We start from the raw sequence: 13,770 nt of genomic DNA, 5'->3' as shown, positions 1-13,770 counted from the left end.
GCTGCCGCTGCCCTTCCTCGCCCCCAGCTGCCGAGCGGCGCCGGCGCCTCAGTCCGAGTCCCTCCGCCGCCACCTCAGCAGCATGTCGGGCCGGTCGGTGCGGGCCGAGACCCGCAGCCGCGCCAAGGATGATATCAAGCGGGTGATGGCGGCCATCGAGAAAGTGCGCAAATGGTGAGGAGGGGGCTCGGGGGGGGAGGCGGGGACCCCCACCCTCGGAGACACCCCCGCCCCCCTTCAAGACCCCGACCTGGCTTTGCCCCCCCCCCCGCGGCTCTTGTGGGCCTCGGGAGCGGCGAGCCGAGGCTCTGGACTACAACTCCCATCGGGCCTTGGCCGGCTGCGGGGGCTGATGGGAGTTGAAGTCCGGGGCCTCTTCTCCTGTTTTCTTCTCCCCGCTTTGGAAGTCGGGGTTCCTCCTCCATTTGGGGGTTGAGGTCTCTCTACTCGGCTCCTCCCGGGCTCCTGGCCCCTTTCTGAGCCGGCTCCCCTCGTGGCCTGCGCCCCCCTCCACCCGGCCCCGAGTCCGCGTGGCTTCCCTCTGGTGGGGGTCCCTGCCCCTCCCCTCCTGCCTCGGCCTTTGGCCCCCCCTCCCTCTTGGCCCTCCTCTCCCCTGCCCAGCTGGGGGCTCAGCGGCGGCCCGAGGCTGCCTTGAGATGCCAGTCCCGCATCTTTGCCTCTTGGGTCCTTCCTGAAGGTGCTGGACAGCGGTGGGATGGCCCTCCTGCCCCGAGCACGGTGGGCATCGGAAGGATAGTCGGTCCACAGACTCTCCAGCTGTCCCAGTGGGAGAGAAGATTTGTAGCTCAAGGGTGAATCGGGGGGGGGGTCCTGGGGGGCTCCCCGAGCTGGGTGGTTTTCTTGCAGACGTTTCATGACCTGACTAGGTAACATCAATGCTTGAAAGGAGTGGGTTTTTGCGGAGATGACGGTGGGGTCCTTGGTGCTCTTTGAGCTGGGTGGTTTTCTTGCAGACGTTTCATTGTCCAACTAGGGAACATCATCAGTGCGAGAGAACATCACTTCGCTCTCTCCTGCACTGGTGATGTCCCCTAGTTGGGTCATGAAATGTCTGCAAAACAACAACCAGAGAGCACCCAGGTCCCCACGCTTCAGTTCTTTTGGGGGAGGAATTATTGGGATCTTCTGCTGCCTATGCTGAATAGTGAATATGGGGTTTTCACCACACACTTTGTCACTAAGGTGCGACTTCTCTCTTGAGTTGTCCTGCTACCTTCAGGGTGCGTTTCTCTGATCTGTCCTGTTCCATTTTTTTCTATAATTATTAGCTTAGGATGTTCTTTAAAATGTCCAAAGTATTATGATACAATATTCTTTTGAGAAGTGCTTTGTTCTTTTAAATGTATGCCTCAAGTCAAAACTGCTTGTTTGTATTGTTCTATTGATTTAAATTCTGAACAAAACCAGAAAGAGGTGCATTATTGCTATTTGAATTTGATATAATTAGATTTTTGTAACCTTGGTAAATCCATCCTGGTTTATTGAATGTTTGCAGCATGTAATGATTGTATTCTTTTGAGAAAGGTGGTATGGCTTTTATTGTGGAGTTTTCTATGGCATAATTAAACATAATACAGTGAAATGGTTATTCAGACACAATAAGCAATCATTGTGCAGCTTGGTATCTTTGGATCAGATGACATCTTAAAATGTTCTTCAAGAAAAGTTTAAACAATTTCATTGAGTTGCATTATGCCCTTCCACAATTGATTCCAGTTTTTAAATCACAATTTTTGTAGGTGATTGTTAAAACCAAGCAGATTTTAAGAGAAACACTTTCTCTTACAGAACAATTGATTAGTTTTTTAAAAAAATATAATTTAACTGAGAGAGCAGTCTTGTGTTGTGCAAAGAGTCAAGGTGCTTCCCCCCCCCACACACAGCAATTTCAAACTAGAAACTTAAAGATGCTGAAAAACAGAAAGTCAATGAGCTCATTTAGAAGAGAATTGACAGTGCTTGATGCTTTGCTGGTTTTGCATGGTACTTGATTCCCCATGATAAAGGGAAGAAGAAAATACCAATCTTTCTTAACTGCTTAACAAACAAAACTGGAAAACTTTTGGCTAGTGTTTTCAGTTGCTATAGTAACTGTGAGCAGGTGATCCTAGTACAGTAGCTCAATCTTTCAAAAGGAGATTGTTGATGTTCCTGACATTTGAAAAAATTGTTCATGCCTGTAATTTGTCTCCCTGTGCAGGGACATTGGGCTTATTTCTTCCTAATAAGTTAACAAAACTGTTCAGCTTGTTCTCTTGGGGGACAAAAGACCAATTATCTGCTCGTAAATGTATAATGGTGAATTGATGAGAACATCAGCGTTCCGATTTCGGTATTTTTTAAGTGGAAGTTTTGGCATGAAATTAAAACTTCACCATTGAATGTTGAAAGTTAAAGCTGGCTGTAGATAAGTGTCATTGTGTTAAATAGCACAATAGAAGCCAACTTGTACCAAGTATTCCAGGCAATACAAAATGTGATTAAATCAGAACCAAAGAAACCCATCCTTCAGGTAACACAGAAATTCAAACATAAAATTGTGAACAACTTTGATATGGCATCATTTCGTTTTCTTACTGGACATGGTGAATTTTAAGTGTTTCCTGTGGTGGGGCTTTCATCCACTTGATTTATGCGTGCTTTGACGTTTCTATAAGAGTAATATAAGTCAATGTGTACAATTTGTGAGGTGATGTATGGTAGGTTCAGAACTGCTTAGATCAAAGTTGTATTTAGATGCAGTTAAAATTGTAGAGTGCTTGAGTCTCTTATTTTTTTTGTAGGTGGTGAATTTTCCATCTGTAATAATTAGAAAAATATTTTTCTTACAATTACAGGTGGAGTGATGAATTTATGAGTAACTCTTGTTCCCCCTTCAATTATTTTGATCAACTGGGTGGCAAAATAAAAGAGTTTGGGATTGTGTGTATGTTCCTTTGGGGGGGAAATCCTTGGGACTTCCTAGTTAGTATAGCTAGAGTTTGGGCTGTTGCCACTATTCCTTATTCACTTGGCAATCCGAGACGTTTCATAGCTCCAGGGCCTGGGCTTCACAGATCCAAAATAAGATTATTGTTTAATAATTCCAGTCATTCTCAAGGGAAAAGTTAAAGGCAATGGGTTTGAGACACAATACTGTATAACAGACAGCCTTCATGGGAAATATTTATAACTGGCAACAGTTCACTTATCTGAAAACCTGGGAACCAACAAACCATAAATTTTCTCATGTATTTTTTTTTTTGCCAGTATCCTTCTACACGCTGATTGACAAAGCATGTGGTTTGGTTACTTACGATGGTGTATCAAGATCATTCTTTAAACTCTTATTGAACGGACCTTCTAGAAATTCATTTTAGATGCTTACTTTAAACACTCATCTACAGTGCATTTTGAAATAAAATCTGTGATTGAATATTCCTGATAAACACAGATAATTTAAAAATAGACAGTTTGACTTCATTTCGGATAAATAACCAAAAAAAGCCACTTTTAGCCGCTAACAACCATTTCTATCATTCCTGCAAGTTAGATAATGTACAGCAGAGAAATAAACAGTGCATTTTGCAGTGATATGTAAAACACTACAATGTGTATCATATGTAATGCAGAAATCCAGTTTAAAGAAGAAAACCCGTATGCTTGTTTTGTCCTCTTCCATTAAGTTGTAGGCGATTTGTGTAATACCTGACACATTATACCGTCAACAGGGGAAATTAAAATGAACTGTGGGCTGGTCATGATGACATGATTTTGTTTGGAATCCTCTCAGTCAAAGATGATGCAAGCGTTGCTTTGTATGTATAGCCCAGAAGCATGAAATATTTAAGCCAGGACTTTACAAGTTAACAGTGGTGATCTAGGGAATTTCTGAAGACCCAAAAAGTGAAGTGATTGAATGTGTTAATGTTCTTCCGTGGTGACTGGAAAACATAGTGAATGCTGGCAATTTTGGATACCCAGAAGACTCCGTGGCCAATGATTCTTTGTAATGTGGAATGGCTTGCTGGGTTTGCTTTAGGTCAGCAGTTGAGAGCAGATACGTTGCTTTCTTTCTTGAGTTTCTGCTGTTGTGAAAATTAAGAAGGCTTTCAGCAAAGTGGTTTCTTTAACACTAGTTAAAGAAACACTAGTTAAAGACTCAACCTCTGGTTGAGTCCTATAGGTTTACAATGTCATCTCCATGGGGCTTGTTGGGGTTGTTTGCTTGTGGCTTGGTTAGATGAAGGTTTTGAGTCCTTTTATCTTGGAAGGCATTCTGTACAGATTTCTGCTGGATCAGTGTGCATTTTTGGAGCCAAGTTTGGGGGGGGGGGCAGGGTGGTGCTGTTCGGCCTTCTGTTTACCAGATGGCTCTTTCCCCCTTTATTAGATTTATCTGCTTAAGCACAGAGTGAAATGGGAATGTGAAGTTCCGTCTTGCAAATATTTACTTTAACCCAGCATAGATGCTGATGGGGTATATTTTGAAGCATGTAGGTGATAATATACCTTTATTTCACCTGCAAACCCAACTATGTACTGGGGAAGCTGTGTATTTAAATCCTATTAAAGGGCCATGCTTAATATCTGATTAAATAATATTGATGTGAATGGTAGTCTGATCCAGGAAATTAGAAATTCTTAGCATTGTCTGGTTAACATGTTTGCATGAGAGATTGTTTACCACGATTCACCTTGTGCCAGATATTCAGAGAAAATGGTTTTTATAAAGCAGATCTACTTGCATTAATGCACCTCTAATCCCTGAATTACTATTTCAACGGTACTGCTGTCGGTGATCTTAGAAGTCCCTGATGCACTTTTTGTTGCTTCCTTCATTTTTTGGGATCAAAGAAATGTCCTTGAGTCTCATTTATAGGTCTTCGACAAAACCAAATAGTAAGGAAAGAGAAAGGTAATTTAAAAAGAGATGTAACTGGCAGATTTAAACAGCAAAAATGTATAAATAACTGGGGATAGTGGAGAAAAATGAATGTATCAGTTAATAAATAAAGGGGATTCATCTGACAACTACTGTGGTTTGCTTAACAACTGCTGCAAAAGTAGTGAAATTGGCAAGACTTGCTTAACAACCACCTTGCTTAGCAATGGAAATTCTGGTCTGGTTGTGGTCATAGATCAAAGACTCCCTATCCTTACTATATGAATTTGAAATTTAAGTTCCTTCTGCTTTATGTCCTGTTTGCCTCCCACTGTAGAAGTGAGGCTTATTGTATGCCTTCTTTTTGTTTCCTGGATTTTGCACAGGGGCTTTGATACCATACATGTAACTAAATATTTATAATTTTGCCTCTTTCTAGGGAGAAGAAATGGGTGACAGTTGGTGACACATCCCTTAGGATTTACAAATGGGTGCCAATAACAGAGCCCAAAACAGATGATGTAAGTATTTCATGATACCCCATTCATTTGAAAGTTTAGAGAAAAGGACTCTCTTGGCAGCATAAATGACATTATATTGAATGTTAAGTGTCCTTTTCTAAAACCTTTGTCTTACATCTCAGTTTTCTTGATAGCAAAGGTCTTATGAAAAGATTTCTCTCCCTTTGTGGGAAGCCACACTTTTCAGCTCACCCTCAGCCTCTTAGGAGTTGCTGCTTGCATCATATAAAAAAGTTCCACACTGCCTGTCTTTGCAGCTACCTTAGAACCATAACTGTTACTGTGCAACTAGGCGCAGCTGTTATATTTCCACCCATCTGGCCTGGAGCGGTGCCACTCAAAACAGACATCGTCAATATTAAGTCAGGGCCTTCTGCGGCCTGGGGCTGTCCTTTTGCCATCTGCCTCTGATTTTGATTGTATTGCCCGACCCTCACGCTCTTACTTCTGCGCGAGGCTCTCTTCCGATCATCTGGGTTTCCTTTCGCTCAGCAGGCTCCGTATATTGAGAGCAGAGCGGTGCAGCTGGCACTTTCTCCTAGGAGACCAATTACGTCACCTTCTAATTGAAAGTGCCGCATCCTTTTTCATGCATGTTTTTTTTTTCACACAACGGGTGCTATTGTCTTTCTCTGCTGCTTTATCTTTTGTAATGGTGCTGGGGGGGGGGGAAACAGAACCTGGCCCTTATGCAGCCAGCAAGCTTTGTGGTTCCTTATTGACCCAGTTACTATCGCAACTAGGATGGATATGAATAAGTAGTATTAAAAATTGGTAACAGTAGAGCAGATTTAACACAAATTCAGACCAAAGCCCATCTTTTGGATTGTATCGCCATGTATAAAAACATGCTAATGTCATAAATGAACATGTAGAAAGAAGAAGCCAAAACATCATAAGTAGGCTTTTTGAAGCTGTGTAATGATCATAGACAATATTCCTTTAAAAAAAGGTTCCACCTTTCTGTTTCCAATCAAATTTAAAAAGACAGACAAACTACCCAGCAACAAGGTGGCTTAGAACAAGGGATCAGCACAAGAGTGGCAATTTTGAGAGTCAAACTTCACTGGGAAAGCCTAACTTTCAAGTTGGCCACACACAAAGTTACCATCTTCTTCTCCTTTCTCTCAGAAAGCCAAGAACAAGAAAAAAGGCAAAGATGAAAAGTGTGGTTCTGAGGTGACGACCCCAGAAAACAGTTCGTCTCCTGGGATGATGGATATGCACGGTGAGTGGGGCCAGGGGAGGAGGGGGGACTGCTGATGCCAGCCAGCATGGGGAACGCTGAGTCTTCCTTAGGAGCAATTTTAGATTTAGCTTTGAAGAGAAACAATCGACCAGTGCGGAATAAAAAGGCACCATTCAGGCTAACAAGTCTCCTGCTGAGAATTGTGGCACTTTATTTTTCCATAGTGCTGTAATCCAAAAGGCTGTTTATCTAATTCATAAAAAATATACTTCAAATTTTATTTGGTCTTTTATGCATGTTTCTTTGCCCCCCCCTCCCCCAATATAAGCCCAGTAACCAGCATGATGAGAAATGGGGAACTAAATCCTCTGGGATCTGGCACCTTGTCCCTTATGTGGCTCTAGCTTTGTGCTGATTATATTTTGTGGCCTTTTAAATAAAGTTTTCCAAATTCTCATCTAATCCAAGAGGAGGTTTTCAGGCACGGGATAGCTGTGTCCCTTGGAAGCCTCCAGCCTGATAAAAGTTGAACCTGAAAAATTAAGATTTTTTTCTCTCTCCAGAAGCACGTGTTTAACATTTAAAGTGAGTCATTACATGTTGCCATGGTTACCCTCAGTTGAATCTGTAATTTTCCCATTCTGAATGTCTCTCCGAGAGAGGATAAATGGGTGAAGTGGTAGCTTTTCTTAGCATCATTCAGCAAGTGCCTGAGTGGATACAGCAGTTGTGCCCTGGACAATTTTCTCATTAGGCCAACCTGTTGGACTTCAGCTTCTGTAATCAAGCACTCTGGGCACTGGATGTCTGAACTGGCCCTGCGTTTCTGCTTTAGTTAAGTGAATTTGTGAAATGCAGATTCGTGTGGCGCTCAACCAGATATTTACTTTGGCACGTGTGGGGTCGGAATCTCATCACCTGGATTTTGTGAGTGCTGATCTTCAGCCTGTTTTCACCAAGCCAATCTCTTTTGTTTGCAGATGACAATAGCAACCAGAGTTCTATAGCTGATGCTTCCCCCATAAAGCAGGAGAACAGCAGCAACTCGAGTCCCTTGCCCGAGCAGAACTCGACAGGGCAGGTAGATGGTCCTGGCTCAAAGTCGGACGATACTCCGACGGATGCAAAAGAAGAAGCTGGGTCAGAAGGTAACGATGGGGTTCCTGGAACCGTTTTCCTGCACAGAGATGGTAGACAGGATGTATGGTACAGGCAGTTCCATGTTTTGTAGATGATCACCTCTTGGTGTTAACTCTCTACTGTTTAAAAGCAGCCCCCACTTTCAAGCTTGTGAAGGCTTGAAAAGGAGATACATTCACACCTTGCATCTCTCCCTCTCCCCATAAATTATCTGTGTCCCAGAAACACTGTCCAAATATTTCCAAAGGGTTTTAAATCACATTGGTTATCTTCTGTATTGCCTAAAATACTATGCTTCCCTCTAGTGGTGACTCAAAAGTATCCTAGTCAGCTGCTGAGTTAATGAATTCTGTATAGTTCTGCTTTTTTTAATCCTCTGATTAAGGAAAAAGCTCTGTGACCATTTGTATAATTAGATGAAAAGTACAGTTTCAGCCTTTCAGTTTCACGTTTTTTAAATTAAAACCTCTTTTTAAAGTGCTCAGTGCTTGCCATTGGCAATTTTTTGTTTCTCCCTTGCTTTCCTGTAGAAAAGAAATTTTCCTAGAATAAGTATGTACGATTTTCAAGAACAAAGCAAAAGCGCCTGTCTTCAGAACTCCAGTGGCAATAAAACTCAACCAGCTTCTCTTTAATTTCTCTTTAATATGGTGATAGAAGCGAATTGAAAGCAGCATACGGTCGGATGATTTGAGAGCTGTTTTCTTGTCATTCCCCCCCCCCCCCCCAGATGCATCTGATGAACAGAATTCACAGTCTTCGATGGAGAATTCCATCAATAGTTCGGAGAAAGTTGAAACAGAGCCTTCAGCGGAAAACGACACAACCACAGAGACATCTAAAAACTCTCAGGTAATGGGGGGGAAAATCCCTCCTTACTTTTATCGTGCTTTTCTGCATCTCTTGCTTTAAAGTTAAACTGTAATTCTAAATTCATGGAAACCTGAGACAACCACTTAGCTAGTCAGCTGCCTGAAATAAAATCTGGCTTTCCTGACCCACCGATTGAGCTCAAGCATTTGTTGCCCCTCTGACAATTCCTTAGCTATGAGGTTGAAGAACAATCTGCTGGCTGAGGAATTCTGGGAGCTGGGAGTCCACCCATCTTAAAGTTGCCAAGGTTGAGAAACACTGGATTAGAGCATGCTCTATTTCCTAATATTGAATGTTTAAAAACTGGAAAGATTAGTCATCTGGAAGAGGACCAATTTTGATAAGCTAGTGCTGCCAGTTTTCCTCATTTTAAAATTCTAATAAGAAAGCATGAAGATTGGATTACGGATAGGGATGAAGTATTTTTTCTTCTTCCAAATCTTTAAATATGGTGCCAGCATATTCGGTAGCACAAGAAATGTCTAACCCTTTGGATTGTTTATAGCCCGCATGGAGTGTAAGCTTCAAGGGTGTTCTTCTGATACACTCTGGAGAATTTTCAAAGATTTCGTTAAATACTCATCGTGATCTAGAAAAGAGCCATATAAATAGCCGTGCACAATGACCTTCCGGGGTAATGTTGCACAGAAATAAATCCTGCAATTTGGAAAATTATACAATTAACTGTGGTCGGACTGAAGAGTCTCCTTTAATAGTGGTGTTATCTATTTCTTTCTCCTCAAATATAAAAAAAATAGCCGGTTGATTTTATTTATTGCTAACGCTTATTCTCCCCCCCCCCCCTCTTTCTCCCTCTTTCCCTGCATTAAGGACTCTGAAGGAGTGCCACCTCCTAAAAAGATGAAAGTAGAGGCTCCCTCTCAAGAAAACATGGATGAAATATAAACTTTAGATTTTTCCTGGGCGGTTTTTATGTAAAGGTACATCAATGGGCTCAATTATCGAACAACCGTACATAAGCATCTTCTCTTGGACCAGGAGAAAACTCCTATAAACTTTCCAAGCTACCAGGCGAAAACCCAAGGAAAACCAAGCAAACATTTAATCTCTTCAGACACTGAAAACTTTTTTTTTTTCCTGTGAAGCAAAACTGTTGAGCATTTAAGTTACTGTCTCTGAAATGGTTAGAGTAAACACTCAGGAGGGGTCTACGCACTGTTTCTAATTTCAGAATTACAATTATGCTGCTGATGTATTTTTTTTTCCCCATTCTCTATTTAACATTATAAGATATTTAAGAATGGTACAGGTCAGGTATTCTCTTCACATGTGAAGTTCACTGTTCTGGTGTGATGTCTCTTTCTTGTTTTGGGGTTTTTTGTTTTTTTTTTGTGCCTTGTGTCCCAAAATGAAAAAACAAACAAACAAAACAGGGCTAATTCTGCAACTTCTCTTTTGCAAAGTAGCCCGTTAGTACAATGCCATATAAAATATGTTCCGTTGTTGTTGGGTTTTTTTTTTTTTTTTTTAAATACTCTGGTGCTTACTGTCCTGATAAGAGATAACATGAGAGAAATTAAGAAGCCATTTTCACAATTGGAGGGCGGGCGGATCCACGCTTGATTTTCCTGTACCTCCAGGGCTCGCTTCCTTTTTGGAATGCACCGTGTTCAAGTATAAATTTTCTTAAATAAGTAAACCTCTCCTGCACTGCCTTGTGTGCCCCCCCCCCCAAACCTTCTTGCTTTACAGACTTTCGTAGCGGAATAATGCATCTTTTAGGCTGCCCTATGTAGCCTTCTTAAAATTGATTGATAGGTTTCTGAGTTCACTTAAATTAGGGTTTATCTGGTTACAAAAGCAATTATGCGTTTTAAGTACTTGAAGCTGGAAATCCGTCTTTGAGCTTTCTTGTGGCTTCGTTACAAATGGATGCACGCTGGGTGTAAATTTTGAATAGATCTGTTCTCCAATCATTTTTAAAGATTGAACTGGATTTTACCGTTTTGTTCTTTCATGAGATGTTGACTGTTGTCCAACATTTGTGTACTTGAGACGCCCTTGTTTCAAGATTTGCCTGTAAATACAGCTTCGTGATTTTCGGAATCTCTCGTTCAGACAGCTGTGTCCCGTGCACGCTTGGCTTGGCCACAGAAGTTGATTTAGTAGAAGCTGCAAAGGGCAGAGTGACTTACACATTTGGGGTGCTTTTATGCCAGTTGCTGGGGGCAAAAGCTAGTGAAATCAACACAGCTTCAGTCGCAACAGATTTGCACTTTTGTCATTTTCCAGTGGGGCTATGTTGCGGTTGGACTTGCTAGGTTACGCTCATTTTTTGTGCACTTAAGGACTGGATAAGCTCCTACAGCTCCTTTGAGTAGGTGGGAATATTTCTGTAGGAGAAGTGCTTATAAAAAGCAAAAGGCAGCAAATGAGAACAAATGCATTTTGTCACAGCAACTATAAAACAGTTATGCCTAGTTTGCTATGGAATTAGTAGGTGGCCTTTAAAAAAAAAAAAGCTTCCAATCCAGACACTTCCCTTAATAATTGCTTGTTTAAAAAATACATATTTCTGATTTCTCCAACGGTGAAAATGGCTTTAGTTTTGACTGCTGTGTTGCATTTGCGATTAATTATGAAAAAAATGGTTGGGCGAAGTGAAGGTGTCAATTCTGACCGTCCATCAAATGTTTATAGAGGCGTTAACTGCAAGAAAGAGGCCTGCATTTAAATTTGAGAAGATCTTCTCATTTTTGTGTTGAAATAAATATTTACATCTCATCAAAATTAAATTTTCTTGAAAATCATTCATGACAGTGTGCTCCTTAGAAGGTCTCTTTGTGCTTGGATCACAGATTCATTATCTGAAAGAGACGTATTTGCACAATATACAGAATTAAATGCTAAAGTTATATTTTTTTTCTCTCATTGGTGTATCTGCTTCAGACTTGGCAATGACTGGTTAAATTGCAGTTAGTATGGACATGACATCCATCTTTAACCAGGGTTTGTGGGGTTTTCTTGGGGGGACATGTCGGCTGATCTATGAAATAGACAAATATATTTTTTGAAGTTTAAAAAAATCGTAATTATGTAGCTTTTAATTGATCACTCAAACGGTCCATGGCTCTAAAACCACCCTGTCCAATTGTCTATAGAAGGTTCAATTTTTGTGGTTGTGCTTTGATGTTTTTTTTACAAAGTTTCCAAGGAAATAAATAGGCTTCTTTTTTTAAGTTCAAAGCTGAATCCTGTACTTAAACGGATAAAGTATATATATATATATAGATATATATATATAAATAGCACTAAAATACCTCAACTATTTCATTTGGTAGAAAAGATCTATTGGCATTACTGACATTTGATAAGTTTAGTGATAAAGCTGGCTTCTTAATCTCTCCTGTGGCCTATGTGGCTGATTTTCCATGAACTTTAGATGAATTCTGCAGCAGGAAAAATGCTCAGGAGTTAACTTTGAAGAGTAGCGGTCATTTTGTCCTTCCATGGCTCAGAAAAACCAGCAAAAACCAGCATCCTCATAGTCCTCAATTGGCGATTGGAATCTTCATCCCCAACGCAGGCAGCTGGGCGGAGCTGAGAGAACTTGAGTAGTACAAATTATTCCTGTTAATGTCTGTGTGCACCATTTGAACAGGTGGGGTGTGTGTGTGTGTGTGGAATCATACAGAGCAGATATGCAGAATTGTACAATGGTGTCTAGATTGCACTTTGTGTCTTTTTTCGAAGTGCCTAATAACATGGATAGGCCCTTCGGTCGTGCAAGCTTGTTACACTTGGAACTGTTGGAAAGTTTAGCGTTGAGAACCAGCTGTTCAGGATGTGTGTGGGGGGGTCTCCATCTCTTCAGATCTGGTCCCAGATCCAGTTTGGGTCTGGCTTTACTGGGACTCGGGTTCAGCAACTGGTTTGATTGCAGATCCTAAGGGGGGGGAGGAGAATTTAAATTTTGCATCACAGTGACTGGAAATTCTCGTGTGAATTAATAAGAGTCATCCACCAGGCCTGCGGGGGGCGGGGGAGAATTGTGCAGCCCTAGCCGTGGTGGGCCGTATCCAACATTAGTCAGAAATAGTGCAAGAGTTCAGAAGTGCTTCCTAATCTACAGTTGGGTTATTTGGCCCTCCAAGCAGGTAGACATAAGCTAGCAAGGTAATTAACTGACTTTGATTGAGATGGAAGCTATACGAAAAGGCAGATTTTTTTTTTATAGCCGAACCGTTCATTTCTGAAATTCAAATGCTTGGGGAAAGTTAAACATTCCAAAAAAGTGCGGGCACTTTTAAGAACAACAATGAATGAGGCAGCATAACAATTAGCGGCTTGATGGGTTGGTGGGAGATGGGAACTGTGAGGGGCTAGCTTTCTTCACCCTGAAACATGGACATGTTTTGAAATGTTCTTTATACAGTATCTAAAGGCCTGCTAGCGAGGTGTAAAGAATTTTGTGGGTTTTATCTTTTTTTCTTTTTTGTTGATGTTTTTTTTTGTAAAGAAAACACCTAATTGGTTTTTTTTCCCCACCTTCAATGATTTTGTGTGTGTTGTACAGCAGTATAATTTTTCCACTTATTTATTCCATCAGTAGCTATGGTTTGTACAATGTACAATGGTTTCATTTAGAAAAAAATTAAAATTAAAATTGCGACACTGCAGCTTGTGACGCTTTTCATTACAATCATTGCTGGGTTCAGTTCCATGTCGAGCTTGAAACGGCCGGGTCCTTTTTGGTGATGGAGTGCCCCATGGGCCAAAGTTTTCTTAGCATTATCTATTATCTTGGATCATCTATCCGGTGGCCTGGTCGATAATTTTTTATCCTTGAATATCGTAAATTATTTTGTGAAATTTAGAAACCGCCCATCGCTCAGAGTGACTGTTCAGCCAAAATATAGTTTTATATAAAATATTTCACTCTGTTTGCTCCTAAATTTATAGAACTTTTGAAGTGGGGGGGGGCTGCACGAGGGCTTGTCTAAAAACCTAGGCAGGGGCCCTTTTTGCATAGGGGGGCTTGAGGCAAGGGGAGGGGGGAGAAATAAAGGTGGCTCAGCCCATCCAGGGGCAGCCGGGGCAAACCATCCTGTAGAAAATTTTAGACCAGCAGTTCTCCCCCTCTTTGATCCAAGGACCCCTTTACGTTCTTGAGAATGAGGGAGGACCCCCAAGAGCTTTGA

The 13,770-nt window shown here is 41.4% G+C and overlaps 1 protein-coding gene across 1 annotated transcript; it reads left to right on the top strand.

Moving 5' to 3' along the window:
* The first annotated feature begins 82 nt into the window (after window positions 1-82).
* On the top strand, window positions 83-9,649 carry BCL7A (BAF chromatin remodeling complex subunit BCL7A). The gene is made up of 6 exons (XM_015815453.1): window positions 83-174; window positions 5,325-5,406; window positions 6,538-6,634; window positions 7,576-7,743; window positions 8,466-8,587; window positions 9,440-9,649. The coding sequence occupies exons 1-6, from the start codon at window positions 83-85 to the stop codon at window positions 9,512-9,514; spliced, it is 636 nt and encodes a 211-aa protein (XP_015670939.1). The 3' UTR covers window positions 9,515-9,649.
* The last annotated feature ends 4,121 nt before the right edge of the window (window positions 9,650-13,770 follow it).

The sequence above is a fragment of the Protobothrops mucrosquamatus genome, unplaced genomic scaffold, assembly GCF_001527695.2.
Source record: "Protobothrops mucrosquamatus isolate PMUCROS unplaced genomic scaffold, P.Mucros_1.0 scaffold342, whole genome shotgun sequence".
Classification (NCBI taxonomy): domain Eukaryota; kingdom Metazoa; phylum Chordata; class Lepidosauria; order Squamata; family Viperidae; genus Protobothrops; species Protobothrops mucrosquamatus.
Note: the sequence above shows the minus strand (reverse complement) of the source record. Positions and strands in the feature narration are given on the sequence as shown.